At 42.3% G+C, this 17,618-nt stretch overlaps 2 protein-coding genes and 1 long non-coding RNA gene across 6 annotated transcripts; 2 read left to right on the forward strand and 1 right to left on the reverse strand.

Annotated features, from left to right (window-relative positions):
- Positions 1-1,395: 1,395 nt before the first annotated feature.
- Positions 1,396-7,163, forward strand: sufu (suppressor of fused homolog (Drosophila)). 3 transcript variants are annotated; one of them, XR_015860221.1, is made up of 13 exons: positions 1,396-1,754; positions 2,050-2,184; positions 2,395-2,531; positions 3,101-3,243; positions 3,550-3,635; positions 3,836-3,908; positions 4,214-4,370; positions 4,445-4,541; positions 5,096-5,230; positions 5,457-5,595; positions 5,854-5,922; positions 6,003-6,222; positions 6,306-7,163. XR_015860221.1 is itself a non-coding variant. In XM_088384464.1 (12 exons), the coding sequence occupies exons 1-12, from the start codon at positions 1,606-1,608 to the stop codon at positions 6,090-6,092; spliced, it is 1,410 nt and encodes a 469-aa protein (XP_088240590.1). In that variant the 5' UTR covers positions 1,396-1,605; the 3' UTR covers positions 6,093-7,163. The 3 variants fall into 3 exon arrangements, 2 of the variants coding, with proteins under 2 accessions (XP_088240590.1, XP_088240592.1); XM_088384464.1 differs by having other exon boundaries at positions 6,003-7,163; XM_088384466.1 differs by having other exon boundaries at positions 4,217-4,370; positions 6,003-7,163.
- A 976-nt stretch (positions 7,164-8,139) lies between these two features.
- On the forward strand, positions 8,140-15,816 carry trim8a (tripartite motif containing 8a). 2 transcript variants are annotated; one of them, XM_088384462.1, is made up of 8 exons: positions 8,140-8,482; positions 9,155-9,245; positions 9,464-10,043; positions 13,182-13,277; positions 13,442-13,675; positions 14,209-14,240; positions 14,361-14,476; positions 14,570-15,816. In XM_088384462.1, exons 3-8 carry the CDS (start codon positions 9,471-9,473, stop codon positions 15,154-15,156), a joined length of 1,638 nt encoding a protein of 545 aa, XP_088240588.1. In that variant the 5' UTR covers positions 8,140-8,482; positions 9,155-9,245; positions 9,464-9,470; the 3' UTR covers positions 15,157-15,816. The 2 variants fall into 2 exon arrangements, with proteins under 2 accessions (XP_088240588.1, XP_088240589.1); XM_088384463.1 differs by lacking the exon at positions 9,155-9,245.
- LOC148393300 (uncharacterized) lies at positions 9,464-17,611 on the reverse strand. The gene is made up of 2 exons (XR_015860222.1): positions 17,384-17,611; positions 9,464-10,108 (listed from the first exon to the last, which is right to left on the reverse strand). It is a non-coding gene; the product is annotated as an uncharacterized LOC148393300 (long non-coding RNA).
- Positions 17,612-17,618: the final 7 nt, after the last annotated feature.

The following is a 17,618-nucleotide window of genomic DNA, read 5'->3' on the forward strand; positions in this document are numbered from 1 at the left end:
GCCAATCCAATCAATGAATGTAGGAGAAGGGAGAAGCAACCATGCCATTGTTTGTGAATGTAAAAACTTCCTCATAGTATTTTGACCCCAGTCCTGAAGCTGTTTTTTTTCCCCTGAGCGTGTAACTTTGGAGTCACGTCATCCCAGGGCTATCAGTGCTTGCATCAGTCTATCAGGCAGAAACCGTCTTTCGGTAGGAGTGAACCATTTCCAGGAATAAAGAAGGAAAAGATCTAGATACGCTCAGCAGGCTGCAATGTGACCATCATTGACTTTGTAGAGGCTTGTTTCACTTTCATCTCATATTCAGATTATTGAAAAAGAATATTCAAAAATGACAGTTCAGCTGTGTAATATAGTGTAAAAAGTCTATAATACAATTTCATGTATTGTTTACTGTCGTTTTTCAGCGATAATTTCATCGATGTATACAGTAAGTCAGGGTTTCACTGGTTTCCATAAATCTGTCGTGAGTCAATTGGTTTAATATGTGATTTTTATCATGTCATTGTTGATGTTTTAATACCTTGCATATGTTAAATGACCTGTACGACTGACCTTCCTACAGTCTCTGTATCGTATAACTTCAATGAATGTTATGTATTATGAAGACTTCATTTGCACATGTGCTCCACTATGAGAACTGAATTCCATAGATGGTGTCATCTTCAGGTGTCATCTATGGGCTTAGTTCTTTTGGCATGGCACTGACAACGACGGAGCAGCGAGAATGGAAATACATACATACTACATGGGTACTGTTTTGTGCTAGAACTATGTGGAATGCTTTAATAAAGGATACAATGTCATCGCCATTTATTTGACTGCCTGATTTGTTTTAAAGCGACCTTTCTGCATTCTTATATTGCCCAAATGTCAATGTCATTATAATTAGACAACAACCATTGATTTACATTTTCAAAAAAGTGCTCTTTTAAAATGAAAAGAATCATTTGCATTTACTCTATGTTGTTTGAGCTGTGGGGATAAATTGCTGTGCATCATCTTCAGATGCACAAAAATACTCCCAATGTTGTATAAAAATAAAACATGCCTGGATTGAGAGCTGGTTTCTGTGCGTCAGCCCAAACTGCACATCCCATAAATTGCGATGACAAACAACTATTCACGGTATGGACAATCATCTGATAATTCAATAACCCTAACGTGTGTTTTTGGAGTGTGGGAAGAGTACCTTAGCGGCAACTGTGTTTCCCCATAGTTATTCCAAGTTACTGCAAAATTCCAAGGCGTTAGACAAACACCTCGTCATAATTATTTACAGTAAAACTTAAATGTTATGCATATTTGTCGCTTGAAATCATGAATAAACCCCCCAAAATACAATTGTCTCTTATTGGTTATTGGCGACGTCCGTCTATGACGTCACTACACATGAGCGACCAATCGCTAGCGCTTTCGGAGAGGATGCTCAACAGGCTGGGCCCCATCTGGGCGAAGCGCATATTAAATCCACAACGGCGCAACTGTGAATCCTTTATTGTTTAGTAGACGCGTTATTATCCGAAGAGCGCTTGTTCGTTTGGAATAGTCGCAGTTACGTTGTGGTTTGTAGCTTAATAAGACTCGTTTCGAGGCTGGGGCATGGATGAAGTACGGCCTAACAGCGGTGCCCAAGCGCACGGGCTATCGTCACTGTTTCCCCCAGGACTGCAGGCTATCTACGGGGAATGTCGGCGACTTTATCCCGATCAGGCAAACCCGCTCCAAGTTACAGCTATTGTCAAGTATTGGTAGGTACACACTTGATCTTTGGTCGTTTATATGTTCAGTCAGCTTGAACTGTGCTTTGTGGTTGCGTGTGTAAAAGTTAGCTTCGAAGCTAACACTGCAGCTAAACATTAGTTGATCGGCTACTTTCTCGCAAGCCTAACAAGCAGCACATCAAACACGTAAAAATGCTACATTCATTGTTTGTTCCCGCACGTTGCATAGCCATTATGTGTTGGTTCACTTTGCATGTAAAGTGTAAACCCCGAGTAGTGTGTGTGACATGATTCAATGGATCATTCTTGTGTTTTGTTGCAGGTTAGGTGGTCCAGACCCTTTAGATTATATCAGTATGTATCGAAATACGGGCTGTTCAGCTCAAGACGTCCAGGAACATTGGCACTATGTCAGCTTTGGACTCAGCGACTTGTATGGAGACAACAGGGTTCATGAGTAAGTAGTATTCTCGGCGACTATTGTTCAAATACACGTATGACCTCTGCTCCCCAGTTTTCAAAACTAATTAGCATTTTCTTCATTATCTAACCCCAAGATGATCATTTGGATTTGCATTGTGCCTCTGACAAGACTCATGCATATAACAAAACATGAACACCCACACACAACTGCTGTTTTGTGGCTCACCACGTGTGTCTGTGTCAGATTTACAGGAATAGACAAACCCAGCGGCTTTGGCTTTGAGCTTACCTTTAGACTGAAAAGAGAGATGGGGGAGACGGCCCCGCCCACCTGGCCTGCTGAACTCATGCAAGGCTTGGCACGCTACGTGTTCCAATCAGGTGAGACGCGAACGACCCTGATGAGCATAAGACATAATTAATACTAATCGTCAAGAGAAGAATATAAAATAAAAAGCTACTATGTAGTATATTCTTTTACTAGTATAGTTGAATTTGAATATTGTGGTCCCATTGTGAAATGTGCACCCAGCATGCAAGCACTTTTCCCAAATCCATATTTTGGAGGGGACTTTTTGACCCATTCTGAAAAAAGCCCGTTCTCTCCAGTCCTCCCATCTCTCAGCCCTCCAGCTGGGATCAATTTGCTCGTGGGTGGGCCTGGCGTCTGAGTTCAGCGAATGTTGATCCACCCCCTGCCTCCCCTAAAACAATTACCCCACAGCCAAACTAAACTTTCTCCATACTACCTCCCAGGCAGATGCTAATGTCGATTGGCACTTTTCTTGTCATCAGGTGTCAACTTTTGTTCTCTCAGTCCTCTTTGTATGTTTGCTGTTAACTCAGTTTTGTGTAGATAGATGGTGGTACACCCGCAGCTCCTCACCAGTGGTCCAAATGCACACTAATACACATGACTGATTATGACTCAACTATACATGTCCCCACAGAAAACACATTCTGCAGTGGAGACCACATATCATGGCACAATCCGCTGGACAACAGCGAGTCTCGCATCCAGCATATGTTGCTCACAGAGGACCCTCAAATGCATCCCATTCAAACTCCTTTTGGCACAGTCAGCTTCCTGCAGGTGGGTCAAAATGTTTCATAGCGTACCTTCACATTGCTTATTAGGGGGAAGAAATCTGTGTAGTTAACTGGGAAAATCAATTTCTAAGCTTGTTCGGTATTAGGGAGAAATCAAATCACAGAATAAGCAAAAAAATATTTACAGTCATGAGTGTTTTCTATAAAATAAAGGTGGGAAATAGATTTAAAGCAGATCATGTACTTTTGCAGGAAAAAAAAATCAGATTTTCAGAGTGCGTGGACCATAGGTTGCGTCGATTTATCATCAAGCGCTCCTCAATCTCACATGTTGTATGGTGGCCCGCAGATTGTGGGCGTTTGTGCAGAGGAGCTCCAGGCGGCACAACAGTGGAACGGCCAAGGCATCTTGGAACTGATGCGAGGGCTTCGAGTGTGAGTTGAACTCAAAGGCAGCTTATCACCGGTCATTTTCGACTGAAAACTGAGAAACAAATAGTTTAATAACTTCTGTATATTTAAATGAGTAAAAGTTATATTTTCATTTTTTCTTAGCTTAAGTGGAGAAAACTCAATGTTTTGTGTTAAAAATGCTGTTTTTGTCAAACTATTAAAGACAGCTGTTGTGTATGTAGAGCTGGCGGTCCCTGGCTGATCACAGACATGAGGAGGGGGGAGACCATTTTTGACATTGATCCACATCTACAAGTAAGGCTAAATTGCCACCAACTGCAGAAAAAGCATTAGAATAATAACATTAATACGTTCTCCAGAAAATATCTAACATGTAGTTTCCAAAGGGAACTGTTTTCATTTTTTGATCAAGGCTTGAGGTGGAAGAGGATTTGATCCGGAACACTATCTGAATACTAAAAGCAAATAAAATGTCAGCGACACTATATTCAACCATCCATAATTAATATAACCCTCAAGTGTCTGAAGTTCCCCCTTTTGGTGCCTAATCCAGCCTGCAGGCCAGGCATTGATGATTGCGTCTGTCTTGCTCATCCAAGCAGGAGAGAGTGGACCACGGCATTGAAACGGAAGGCTCCAACCTGAGTGGGGTCAGCGCCAAGTGCGTGTGGGATGACCTGAGTCGACCGCCGGACGACGACGAGGACAGTCGCTCTATTTGCATCGGCTCGCAGCCTCGCAGGCTCTCCGATAAAGGTGCTTGTGCTTTTTGGGAAATGTGTGTAGTGCACGATGGGAGCCTTCCACGCTGACTGTTTGTGTATTAACAGACACGGAACAGATCAGAGAGACTTTAAGGAAAGGCTTGGAGTTCAACACCAAGGCAGCACTGCCCCCCATCAGCAGCCAGAAACACGACAGACCTCAGTGAGTACACACACACTGGTGGAATTTTTTTTCTGTCAGGCTCCATATCAGTTTTCATAGAATTGTGAGATCCGCATTAAATTATTTTAAAAATATGATGCAATGATGGCACAACTGTTATGTTTTTTTTTTTTAATATAATTAACCCTCGAAATAAAAAAGATTAATATTCAACATGATTTTCCCCCCAAAATGAGCAAAATGGAGCATACAAAAACTCTAAAATATTAATAAAGAAAAAAAATCAGTTCATATGCTAACCAAATTAGGCTCCACTGTACTGCCACTCTCAATGACATTACTACACCAAACATTACTTTGCGTATTTAACAGAACCACATGAGGTGCAACTGTTTTGACTTGGGAACGCAGTCATGAAACAAAGTAAACTCGCAAGTCAAGGTGTCACTGCTTTGCACAGTAAATTTGCTCACATCTCTCTATAGTGCGTCCCAGCTGCATAGAAGCATTTCCTGTACACACAGCAACTTCCTCACTCTTTATTGAAGCAAGTCACACTTCCTCACTCCTCTTTCCCTTTTCTGTCTTCTCAGAAGTCGAAAGGACAGTTTGGAAAGCGAGAGCTCAACAACCATCGTCCCGCACGAGTTAGTCCGGACACGACAGTTGGAAAGTGTCCATCTGAAATTCAACCAAGAGTCCGGCACACTGCTTCCGCTCTGTTTACGGTACTGCACGTTATGCATGTTAAAAAATTAGCTTTGTAGCACTGTTTTTACACTTGTGCTGTTTTTACACTTGAGAAGCACATGGTAAAACCTAACGATACGTGTTTGGCATTTTCTATAATGGTTAGGTAGAAATGTCAGGGTGACTGGTAGTCCTTCCCATGTTTGCACTCGTTCACGCTGCTTCCCGAATTGCATAAGAGACTTTGAACGAATTGTCTCACAGGGGCCGCTTGCTGCACGGCCGACATTTTACTTTCAAAAGTATCAACGGCGACACGGCCATTACCTTTGTGTCTACCGGGGTGGAGGGAGCATTCGCTACTGAGGAGCATCCATACGCAGCTCACGGCCCTTGGCTTCAGGTATGAACAACAAACGTCCAGGTGTCGCCATCCCCCATTTCGCGGTACTTCCCAAGGCACTTAATTAGCTCCTGTGTGACAAAAGCAGATTATTATTATTATTATTATTATTATTGTATTTAACTGTGTCACTATTGTGGTTCATTAGAGTACAATATATATTGAATATTATGGTTCGTTCCTCCCTGTTTTGCACAGTAGTTTCTTGTAGTCATTTTAATCAATTTTAATGAAAGACTATCTGTGCTCCCTTTGTAGATATTGTTGACTGAAGAGTTTGTGGATCAGATGCTTGGGGATTTGCACGATCTTAATACTCGTGAGGATGTGAGTAAACGTGACCAAGTTGGAAATTTTGTACTTCAGTTTTGTTTTGACTCACTTAACCTTTATTTTCTCTTTAATAGACAAAACTACCAAAAGAGTACAGTTGGCCCGAGAAAAACCTGAAGATCTCCATCCTCCCAGACTCTGTGTTTGATAACCTTCTGCAATGAGCCAGAGATGCTTAATCACTAAAACAACAATAATGGCAAAACCTGCTCATCCACACGCTCGAAGTGTCCTCACTAGAGAAACACCATCTCCAAAAGACTGTCAGTCGATCTGGGCCCCTCAAAATCTCAGGTCCAAAACATTAACGCCGCTAACACAGTTTAGCCGTGCAGTCGTGACATCACAAGCAATAACTTGTGTTCTATTTATTCCAGTGGCCACAGTAAAGACAAAGAAAAAGTCATCTACTGATCCATTTTAACGTGTGTGTGTGTGTTTTTTTTTTTTTTGGCTGTATGTGGACATCTATCAAATGCTGGACATTTTTCCTCTTATTATGCCAAAGGTGAAGACAGACGGTCACTCAGTCAACTCTTGTCTTTTATATCTGTCTAATGCAGCAGATACAAATCCCTATGCCAAGATTTTGTATAGTGAGAGAGGGGAACCTTTTTCTAATCATTGCGTTTGTCATCAAATTCTCCATGGACCGTATTAAATATATGAAAAAGAAACATTTCCTGAGTTTGCTAGGTCCAACCTGTATACAGCTGTAGTTTCTTCACCCTGTTTACGTTGAGTCAATTATGTTTGGAAGGTTTCCAATTGATTGTGTTACGTAATATTGTGCCTGTTATACTGTTTTAAGATGGCAATCTCTTCAGTGTTATCGCCAGCGGCCAGCCCAGATGAAAAGGTTTTGATTTTGGGCTTGTCGTTTGGACCTTCAGTTTGACAATGGGTGTGAGCAAAACTCCTCAGTGCCTCGAATTGAAAAGGACCACACACAAAGCTATGTTGACTCAGTTAACCGACTGGATTTGAATCTCAGTAACACCAAAACTGAAAAGACAAATTTTAACACATTGCCTTTTCTGACCATGTGTGCTGTTACAACATACTGTATGTTATGACGTCTGGTTTTTTTTTTTGTCAGTCTTTTTTAATCGAGCTATAAATGTAGATAACTTGGTTTTGTTATTTACCATTTTATTTGACTGAATTTGCCGATTATAATCCCAAGTGCATTAAACACTAGCTATATACACCAATAAAGCTGGAACACTGATAAATGAGCATCTGATGTATTTTTTTACCTGCTAAATGTGCACCAATCATTAAAGCACTATTTGAATTTGTTTCATGTCCTGTATATGTGCCTACTTGCCAAAATATTAGGCATGAGTGTTTATCAATTGTGCAAAATTATGACTTTTAATTTAGACTGTTGTAATTTTAGTATGGCAGCACTGGTGTGCATGTCTGCCTCACGGTTCTAAGGTTGAGAGTTTGAATCTTAGCCTTCCTTGCACGTTCTCAAGTCAAAGTCAAAGTCAGCTTTATTGTCAATTTCTCCACATGCCAAAGACACACAAAGAAACCGAAATTTCGTTCCCCCCTATCCCACGGTGACAAGACATGGCTCACAACAGACAAACAGTAAACAAGTATAACAAAAGCGTGCCGAATAAATAATGAATAAATAACACAACAATAAATAAATAAATAAATAATTAAGAGGAGCACAAAAAGAAAAAAACAAAAAAGAGCAAGTGCGCGTACAGCAGACATTCCCGAAAATAGCGCAACACCCATGCTTAATAGAATTTGTCACATTTTCAATATTCAAAATCACAATGTAAGAGCAACTGTGAAAGAAAAAATATTGGTGCTGATATCAAACCTGCTGCACCTGAAATGGGTAACATTATTTCTCTCTCATAGTTCCACTTATGGGGGTGCTGGAACTCAATTTATTTTACAAATTGTTCCTTTAAAATATTATTTGGATGTAAAATCCCTGAGGACTCGCTGTGGGTATGTGACAATCAGTACTAATTTGCAGATATTAGCCTCGTCAAAATGCCCAGCTTCTGTTCATTTTGAAATCACCATTTGCTCGCTGTATGCTGTGCTTCTAAATTTATTGTCAATATTTCATGGGCCCCAGGGGGCCTCAGCTCATAAATGTAATTGCTGCTGACTCCCAGCCTACTGTCCTCTGCGCCCGCCCCCTCCCGGGGCTCCTCCCATCCCCGTGTATGTATCAACTCTGACGGGTCACATTAGCAAGAGGGGCCGGTCGGTCTGCGTGGACGCACAGAGCTCCCATTACAACGACTTTTTTTTTTCTCCCCCCCATCGAGCTTTTCGTGTTCTTTGATGGTTAGTTGACGATCGAACGCAACAGTTAAGCGCCGTAGAGGAATACAACGGGATTTGTTCGGAAACAGATCAAACAAAAGGGAAAGGCTGCTGCTAGTTCGCTTTGGTGGGCGAGCTGCTGAAATCTTGGCAGCGGGGCAGATCGGCTCTCATCGCGGGGCTTGGACGACGTAGAAGCAGTGAAGGTGCGCTGGAGTGTGCGGAGGACATGGAAAGCTGATAGTTGGTACGTCGCTTTTGGTTTTCTTTCGCCGGAGAATTCCTACACTCGTGTTCGCTGACAGGAAGCTAAGATGTGGCGTTACAATTATAACAACTAGAAACGTCAACGTAGCTCAGCGTGACAATTCTGCTCGAGAGCAAATTGACACCGACCCCCCCCCCCCCTTCATTCGATAAGCAACTGCTATATCGATCAACAAAAACAACAAAAAACGCCACCAACTCTATAATTCATATCGAAATACACATTGAAATAATATGATCTCATTTATAGTTTTGATCCAAAGGAACAACAAGCTTTCAAATTTCCATCACTGAAGCGTTGTGACGAGATGTGTGATATTTTTCTATTGTTGGAATAGGTTATTGCCATTCAGCCTATAAATTTGCATTACTGGCATTTTTTTCCATTTCGATTTGTTCTGTTAGGGACTAATTGAATATATATTTTGAAACCATCAAACTTCAAACATAGCTTGTAGCAGACTGAGCATGACGTACCCTTTGCTCTGTCATCTACGATTCACATCAAAGCGTGTGTAGGAATGGAGAGGGAAGAGATTTTGTTGGTTTGTTAGGATTTTTTTTTATGGTTTGTAGCTTATGCTCTGGATTTTTTTTTTTTTTTTTTGCAGTTGTTTTGAAAGTCCTTTGTGATGCTGTGTCCTTTGAACAGGGGCGGAGCTACGTGGTGGCCAGAGGCCACTACTTGTCACTGACGGGAGCGTTTCAATTACTGGATCCTCATTCTTTTCAGTTGTTTTATTGTGAGTTACCTCTGCAGTTTCTTACCGACATGCCTTTAAATTTGAATTACTGGAATCTGTTGATGTTCTACTCTATCTATAGTTACTGTATCTGGAGTTAAAGCCAATTTAAGCGTTCTGCATGTTGTAATGTTTTTTTGTATGTTTGTCATAAGATTACTTTTTTCTTGTACAACAGTGGGGTTCAAGGAACTATCATACTTGCCTTCAATTTTTAGATCAGCCATGGATGCCAGCTGGAGGAACTGTTTTGAGGAGGAGCTTCTGTGTCCCATCTGCCTGAATGTGTTTGAGGAGCCAATCCAGCTGCCATGTAAGCACAACTTCTGCAAAAGCTGCATCTCAGAGGCATGGGCCAAAGACAACGGCGGAGTAGTACGCTGCCCCGAGTGCAACCACGAGTACGAGCACAAGCCGTTACTGGAGAAGAACTTCAAGCTGGCCAACATCGTCAAGAGGTTCAACGTGTTGGACTCGGAGAAGTCCCCGACGTCGCTGCACTGCGTCCTGTGCAGACGAGGCCCACCGCTGCCTGTCAGGAAGGTGTGCCTGCGATGCAAGGAGCCGTGTTGCCAGATACACGTGCATACGCACCTGCAGCAGCCGTGCGTGGCGCCGGGGCACCTTCTGGTTGACGCAGAGGAGCTGAGCGCCTGGACGTGTCCCAGCCATGACGAGTACAGGCTGCTCCACTGCGAGGAAGAGCAGGTGGCTCTGTGTCCTTTCTGCTGCATCTCCCATTGCAGCGCCCAAAGACACACAGTCTGCGACGTCGACACACAGCACATGCACATGCAGGTAAAGAACACGCTTCGGAGCCTTTTCGCCTTAGCCATCAGAAGTGATGTATCAAACTGTCAAACCTGTAAAGAGATACAAGACAAGATGGCTAGATCTTTGGATGTAGTCTACAAAAGCTAAAGTGGGGTTTGGCTTGAGAATCAGATTGGTTTTGATGTCAGACTCGTGTATAGGGTGACATGTGTTTTCCCGCTCCCGATGAGAAAGTCGCAGGCACTCATAAAGTTCACAGAGCTCCAAATTAGATGTTTTTTCGTGCAAATTGTTGCTGGGGTGGAGAGCTATTATTGGGACAAAAGATGTCTGTTCAGCCCTTTCCACAGCTGCTCACCACACATCCATGCAGACACACTCACCATCTATTCTCTCACAGCTGTATGTGCTAAACGGTAAACAGATCCGTCTAGGGTTCGCTGCTCCCGGCCGGCTCTTCCCACGTTCAAGTTGTCCGCACAAGTGACATTCTACAATCTTTGAAGTTTGGCTCGCAGAGTTGTTTAATACGAGCGGATAGATGGCTGACACGTGAATAAGCCCTCCAAAGGCAAGGCGTGGAAAATCTACGACCCCTGGGCTTTATACGGCCCGCCAGAGTATTTGATCCGGCCTACCATGCAATTCTAAAAACAAATAAAACCCAAGAGGAACTTTTGGGAAAAACTGAAATGGTTCTTGATAGGAAAATGCTTCCCCGCCCCTGTCCTAGAGGGAGCTGTGGTCTATTTTAGTAGAAAACCTTTTAGATTCCCTTGGCAGCTGTGTTGTTGCTTTTGGGATAAACAAAGATGGAAATACCAACATGACTGTGTTCATATCTTTGGTTATCTTTGGCTCAGTGGCTCTCAAAGGAGACTTTGAGAGTGGCCAGATACAAGGAAGGCCGAGTAATAATAAAAGACTAATGTCATCCCCGGGACTGATGGAGGAGAAGTCCTCCCACGCAACCTCACCTTGCTTTTCTCAGCAGGAAACTGATTTTTTTTTTTTTCTCTCCCCCCATGGTATCTGGTATGTACACTGCAATGAATCAGTCTGTTGGTTGACATCAGCTGTCTGTTGATTGTGAAAGAGGCTCTCTGTTCATTGACCCTGAGGCTCTCCGTTTTAACATGAGCTTCCTGGCAACCGGTGGCTATGCGGATGCTTAACTAGGACAGTAGGGAAGTGAACATTGTTGGATTTAATCTAGATAGAGGTAAGCTTTCACACACTGCTTTGGAGAGTGGACCCTGTGCTCCGTTTCAAGCACTTAAGTAGACAAAAAGAAACTTTAGCAACGCAAAGAGCTGTTCCTTGTTTGTGATGCCAACTCACCATGAAGGAGTCGCTCGCTGCAAGTTCTAACTCAGTTCCCTCTATAGTAGTTTAGGCGGTACAAAATGTTCCCCAGTGTAAAATACGCTCAGCATGCCACCCGTTTTACGTAACCATTGTTTTGTTTTTAATGGTTTAAAAGAGAAGTAGTAGTAAATTATTACTGCTGGTACTTTTTATTTCTAACCTAGCCTGGGGAATAGATTGATTTAATTATCCCACATATGGTATCTTCAGATAAGAGTTCAAGGTGTTCCTTTATTGCGCTTATAACGCAAAGCAATCATATTTCAAACACTAAGCCATGGCTTTACATTGAAATGAATGGAAAAGACAATAATCCGTTCCAAGAAGAAACAAAATTGCAGAGGATAGGTTGACAAAAAAAAATTGAAGAACTGAATTTGTGAATAGTGAACTACAAATAAGAGGAATCTATTGAAAATCATATCGAACTTAGCTTGTGCGGTTTGCTCCAATTTTTTTTTTATTATGATACACAAACACTGGCTCAGAAGGATGATAATAAACATTTGATGACAGAATTTTCAATTGGTTGATTAAATTGTGTATGCCGTCAAGACAAATACCTTTCCCTGAGTCCTGCTTGTCAAATTGCAAATAATGAAAGACTTGTGAATGTCGTGTCCTTGGTGCACTCCAAGTACTCGTCATCACCGAGATGAGTTGCAGTGTTGTCGTAGTCGAGTCTAGTGGCTTATTGTGGGCAGCCGAAGAGGCCGGTTGCCGTGATACAACGTTCGCTGGAGACCGCAGGAATGTGCTCGTTCTCCCTCCCGTTTTTTGCTCCAAACCGTCTTCCCTATTGCTTCCTTTTTGTGTTTCTCGCTTTCATTCGACACTTTCCTTCCCGGACCCCGGCGGTCCGGACACAGACACGACAGTGTGTCGCTGCGGCAGAGGCCAACGCAAACAACGACGACGGAAGCGATGCATGTGGCGAGCGAGAGGAGAAAGCAGAGCAGGGCTTGTGAGCGTCTCCTCCCCCACATGCACATGAGATAATCCAGCAGGCTTTGTTGCCCTCTTATATTTGCTACACAAGTGGCTTTTTTCCATGCACTAGCACAATCATTAAAAGAGTGCCCCCATGCTCTCTGTCATCAATCAGCCTGAGACTTTACATTGATTTCCATCTGCAGCACTAAACCAAGAAGGATTCTATTTAGTTGTTCAAGCCCTATGGGACTCTTTGTACTCCGCACACAGGAAGTAGGACGGTTCCCAACAGTGGACAGCTGGGGTCAGGTGGATTTGTGCAGTTGTCTGTGTTCTCATAGCTGAATGTTTGCCGTTGTGCCTGGCAGCAGTTGCTTCCTCTGTCCACTCGGGATTTTTTTGGAGGCGGTAGCTGACTGACTCAAAAGCTTCCAAGCAGGCAGTACGGTTCAGTGTGGTTCCATAGTCAAAAAATGAAACAATGTAACAACCTATTCAATCAAGTTACAAATAAGAGAGCAAGTCCTTTTCTCAGTCCTCTGCTTTGTGAGGCAGGAGAACGCTCAATGACAAAATGACAAGGGAATAGCAGAGTTAGCAGGAACTGCGACCTTATGTGTCCTTTGAGATCTGCCAAGCAACAACTGGTTATGAAAAAATGGATAACCATGACCAGGAAAAAGGATTTCCTGGTATAGTTCAATATCAAAACAGCTATTGACGCATCTGTACGCACCCTCCAGTGAAATCACAATCCGGATCTTAGCAGATGACCTTTCTAAAGCAGCAAGTGGTTAGTTTGCGGTTCCTTGTAAGATACTCAACTCTATCTTATCTATCTCCTGTTGGTCACCTCAACAGGCCACACTAATGAGGCAACAAGACAGATTGGAGGGTCGTGTTCAGAACATCGATGAGCACATTACCAAGCTGGAGTCCGACAAGACGCTGATGAAGGTACACGAAGCCGCATATGGAGACACTAGTCAAAGTCTTCACTTTAAGTATTTAAGCGGTGTGCGAGGACACGGTAACAAATGTATCGTTGTATAATTGTGTTGCAGTTGGGTCACATTGATCTGCCTTGTTTCATCAAAACAACTTGCTCTACCTGCTCACAGGATGCCGTTTCAGACCTGAAGGAGCGGGTCCGGGACCAGTACCAGAGGATGCACAGCATGCTGGAAGCCAAACAGTGCGAAAGTATTCAGATGCTAGAGAGAACATACAGAACATACAGGAGGAAAAACTCCCAACAAGTTTTGCAGCTCAACGAGAGACGGCAGCAAGCGGAAAAACTTCTGAGCTCAGTGCAAGCCTTCTTTCAAAGAGCCGACAATATCAACTTTATGAAGGTTCATCTCATTTTTTTTTTTTTTGTCTTTCCAAACCGCTTCTTGGCATTAGACAATGACAAGCCACAACAGATCCTAATTTAGTTTTTAAACTCTAGTCAAGATCAAGAACGAGCTTGCTTAAAAGAACTGTACGGACTTCAACGCTGACTTGTATTCTGTCTGATCTGATTGCATTGATGACTTGACTTGAAAGGCCAACATGATTTCAATCGTGGTTCAACTTTTCACTTAGCGTTTTAGCTACCTTCTATCCAATCCTGTTGAATTGTTACATTGCATCATATTGTATCTTTTTATCGTCATACCACGACATTGACTAAACCTGTTGTTTCCAAATGTGTTGAAAGTTACTCTTTTCTTTGTTTTATCTTTTGGTTTCCGCCATGTATCGCATTCTTACCTCTTTCATTTAATTCTTGTTACGTCATATTTTCGGCTATGCTGTTGCTATGGTGAATGAGTCACATTTTTCTCAACAATTTTACAAGCAGGTTTTCTATCCAGACTGACTTATGTGTATTCCTTTCCAGAACACAAAACCTTACCAACTACTAATTGACAGGTAAGCTGTTCCATTTTGTTTCAACCACCAAATAGATTTGTTGCTATTTGTTTTAGCATCAACAAAAGATCTGGTAGGATGCGTTTATTTCAAATAAGATGGCCGTTTTGATCCTTTTAGATCCAATTTGCAGCTGAGCAGTTCTGTCCCACCACTCCTCGTGGGCCAAATTAGCGCTCATCATTTCTTCTCGGGCCTATCAACAGAGGAGAAGAATCTGCGCAAAATACTGGAAGGTAGCAGGATTGTTTTTTTGGAGCATAATTGGCAAGTAATCCCTGGTATACTGTATGTTCCAGAAAAAAAAAAATCTCTTCTGTCATTGCCAGAACCCATCAATGACGCGACTATCCTTGAGGTAGTCCAGACACAATCAAGCTCTCTTGGCGCTCGCTCAGGACTCAAAAAGAGGAAATATGGCATGGCTTTCCTGGAGAGTGCTACAGAAAACTCCACTTCCCAGCACCCCCCGCCTTTTCTCTACACCAACAAAATGCCTCTCCTGACTGAACCCAGCCAGGACTCAAATATGTTCTCCTCTGACGTTCTGGGCCAGAATGCTCATTCCGGTCAAGGCCACAGTCACTTCCTGGACACCTCAGACCATCATGTGATGGGCCAACACTCGGGAGCCATTTTCTCGTCGCACCTACGCGGAGGGGGCGTGTCCCAGCAGGCTGTGTATGAAGGGAGGAAAGTCCTGATGTGCTCTCGGCCTGCAACCGCTCGACCACTTTACCCGACGCACGACTCATTCGCCCCTATTAATTCTCAGGAGTATGGCCCCATACCTGACAGCCAGCCCTTGCAGCATTTACCCATGAGAGGACTGATAGAAGCCTCACAGGCCTCCAGGGGCCCTGACTATTTTGGCTTGTACAGTCAATCTGCAAGCAAGCATTATGGGACCAAGTAACAACATGGTAGAATCATCATCAAGAATGTAATGCTCTGGGATTGGCTTGTGACCAGTTCAGGGCATCTGCTGCCATTCTCCCAGTCAGCTGGGATAGGCTCCAAGCTCACCCAAGACCCCAATGATGATAAAAACGGTACCAAAATGGCTGTACAGTAGGGAGTACTTTTGATACAGTGCAGTTGTACTGGATCTAATTGTCCAAGTGTACCTAATAAAGGGTCCCATTAGTCATGATTACATCACTTTAAAGCAAGATTGGCACTTATGGAAAATCTCTTCGGGTCCTTTCAACAGCTGTAATTTATTTTACTGTCAACTCACCTTGACATCATATTGTGGGTAATACAGTTGGGTCTCTAATCAATGCAGTCAGTTGAGGGTATGTTATATATTTTAAAAGAAAATCCGCAGTGAACTGACCAGACATCAGTGCCTAAGAAGACTAATAATATCCTCTTATTTTGTTGTGTCATTTCCTGTTAGCTGCTGAAAGCATGCAAGAAAGCTCTTATGCACTCCAAAGTCGATGTGGCTTGGAACAAAACACTGGAAGACGGATGCTTGTGAGGATTTTAATACATTTGTAAAAGTTACAAGAAACCAGAATCAGTGGAAATGCCAAATAAACTTTTACTGTGGAGGGGATTTTCTTCCTTAGCTTGCCTGCTTGTCTGTTATTATCTTACCAAAACACACGATCATCTCCAGACTTCATAAATAGAGAGCTAATTATTTTTGGATTAGCTTTAAAGATCCGTTATTTAGCCAGTATGTCGTCATATGACACAAAGCTTTTGTTTCACAGAAACAAGTATGTACTGTGCCTCATTAAACCTTGCTATCTCATTGTTGGTCTAGAACACATAGAAGCCAAAAGATGCATGGCTGATTTTGTTATTGATGGCTTAATTGACCTCTGAGGCGAGTAATGGTCCTGGTTAAAAAAAAACAAACACATTATCTAAGTTGTTTATTTGTACTTTGCCTTTTGAAAAGATTTTTTTTTGCGTCCGTTCTTTCTTGCCAACATCCTGCTCTTGGCAGAATCATGCCTCTTTGTCTCATTACTGGAGCTGCTTGTCAAGTTAAGTCAGTGTGGATAACTGATGAGATGTACCCCCTCTCCTCATTCTCTCTCCCGAGGTATCATTTACTGGGGATCACTGCAGGAAGAAGAGGGGCAGAGTACCCTCATGAACTAAGCCTAGACGTAATGAGGGCTCAGTACTCTCATCTACTTGTCTGTCACTCATCCATCTTTCATCAACTGTGATGGGGGGAGCCACCCGACCCGACCCTCATTACGTATTCATAATCTGTAAAATGTTCTTTTACTTCTCTTTTCATTCCAATCCAACAAGAGTGGGGAGTGGAGATGCCTTTTGGCCTTCAATGTACAAGATATAAGGAGTGGGCGGAGCTAGTGTGGTTATTTACTGTGATGACATCAACCTGTCACGGTTCACGTGTGACTTCGCATTCCTCTTGTGTATTGCTCCTCCTGTCTGTGTTAACAAAAAACAATATTTACGGAGGTGTCATAGTATGGTGGTCTAATGAAGGTCACGAACTGTGCCAACGTTCATCCTTTGTACTTTTAGATTGACAATTGTGCCTTGAGAGTTAAATTCTGTGATCACGCTTTTAATGTCCCCCACAACAAAATATTTTGATTTTTTTTAAATGCAGAGAACAGCTAAATTAATTCAAGTCTCTATATTATACTAAAAACATACAGGAGTGACAATATGCAAAATAATTGAAAATAATGTTACAATGCCTCAATTGGATGACCATTGTGATGCCTGCCTTGACCACCTGGGGGCAGTATTACACAGACACACGTGGATATATGGATGCTTGTTATTGGTATACTGTCTAAATTAGTTGGATTGTTCAATTAGTTAGTTAATGGGTTATGTGTTTCCTATTTTGTGTTACCATTAAACTAAGGACTGAATACGTAATTACGTATCTCTCAGAAAACATGTAATTGTTATGTTTCAGCAGGGAGTGGTATTAAATATTTTAAAGCAGTGGTCCCCAACCTTTTTTGCGCCACGGACCGGTTACGTGTCAGAAATATTTTCACGGACCGGCCTTTACATAAATAAATACATTTATTAAATAAATAATACATTTATAATAAATGTTTAAATACGATGAAATAAAATGATACGACTGGCATAAAAACAAGTATAAACGACATAAAAATAAAACTCACCATTACGTTGAATTGAAGGCTTCATTAGCTATTACATATTATGCTAGTGGGCTTGACCGGTGGCGATAAATCCATATTTTAAGTAGGACTCCAGAAATTTTCTTTAAAATGCAGATTTCCTTTTCTTAAAAATCGTAGCCTCTTCTTCTTCAGTCTCCTCATTGGGCTTTTTTCCCTTTCCGAAGAAGCTTTCCAAACATCTGTTTCTTGCTCATTTTTGCTTGCTTCGCGGGCT

This window comes from Syngnathus floridae, chromosome 9, assembly GCF_059516105.1.
Source record: "Syngnathus floridae isolate MCC-2025c chromosome 9, RoL_Sflo_1.0, whole genome shotgun sequence".
In the NCBI taxonomy this organism is placed as follows: Eukaryota; Metazoa; Chordata; class Actinopteri; order Syngnathiformes; family Syngnathidae; genus Syngnathus; species Syngnathus floridae.

Bases quoted from the DNA above. Each gene is read 5' to 3' on its own strand.
- sufu (XM_088384464.1), top strand. From the start codon at position 1,606: ATGGATGAAGTACGGCCTAACAGCGGTGCCCAAGCGCACGGGCTATCG. The intron at 1,755-2,049 runs GTAGGTACACAC...GTTTTGTTGCAG, and splicing joins ACAGCTATTGTCAAGTATTG to GTTAGGTGGTCCAGACCCTT. The intron at 4,542-5,095 runs GTGAGTACACAC...CTGTCTTCTCAG, and splicing joins CAGAAACACGACAGACCTCA to AAGTCGAAAGGACAGTTTGG.
- trim8a (XM_088384462.1), top strand. From the start codon at position 9,471: ATGGATGCCAGCTGGAGGAACTGTTTTGAGGAGGAGCTTCTGTGTCCC. The intron at 14,241-14,360 runs GTAAGCTGTTCC...TGATCCTTTTAG, and splicing joins TACCAACTACTAATTGACAG to ATCCAATTTGCAGCTGAGCA. The intron at 14,477-14,569 runs GTAGCAGGATTG...TGTCATTGCCAG, and splicing joins TCTGCGCAAAATACTGGAAG to AACCCATCAATGACGCGACT.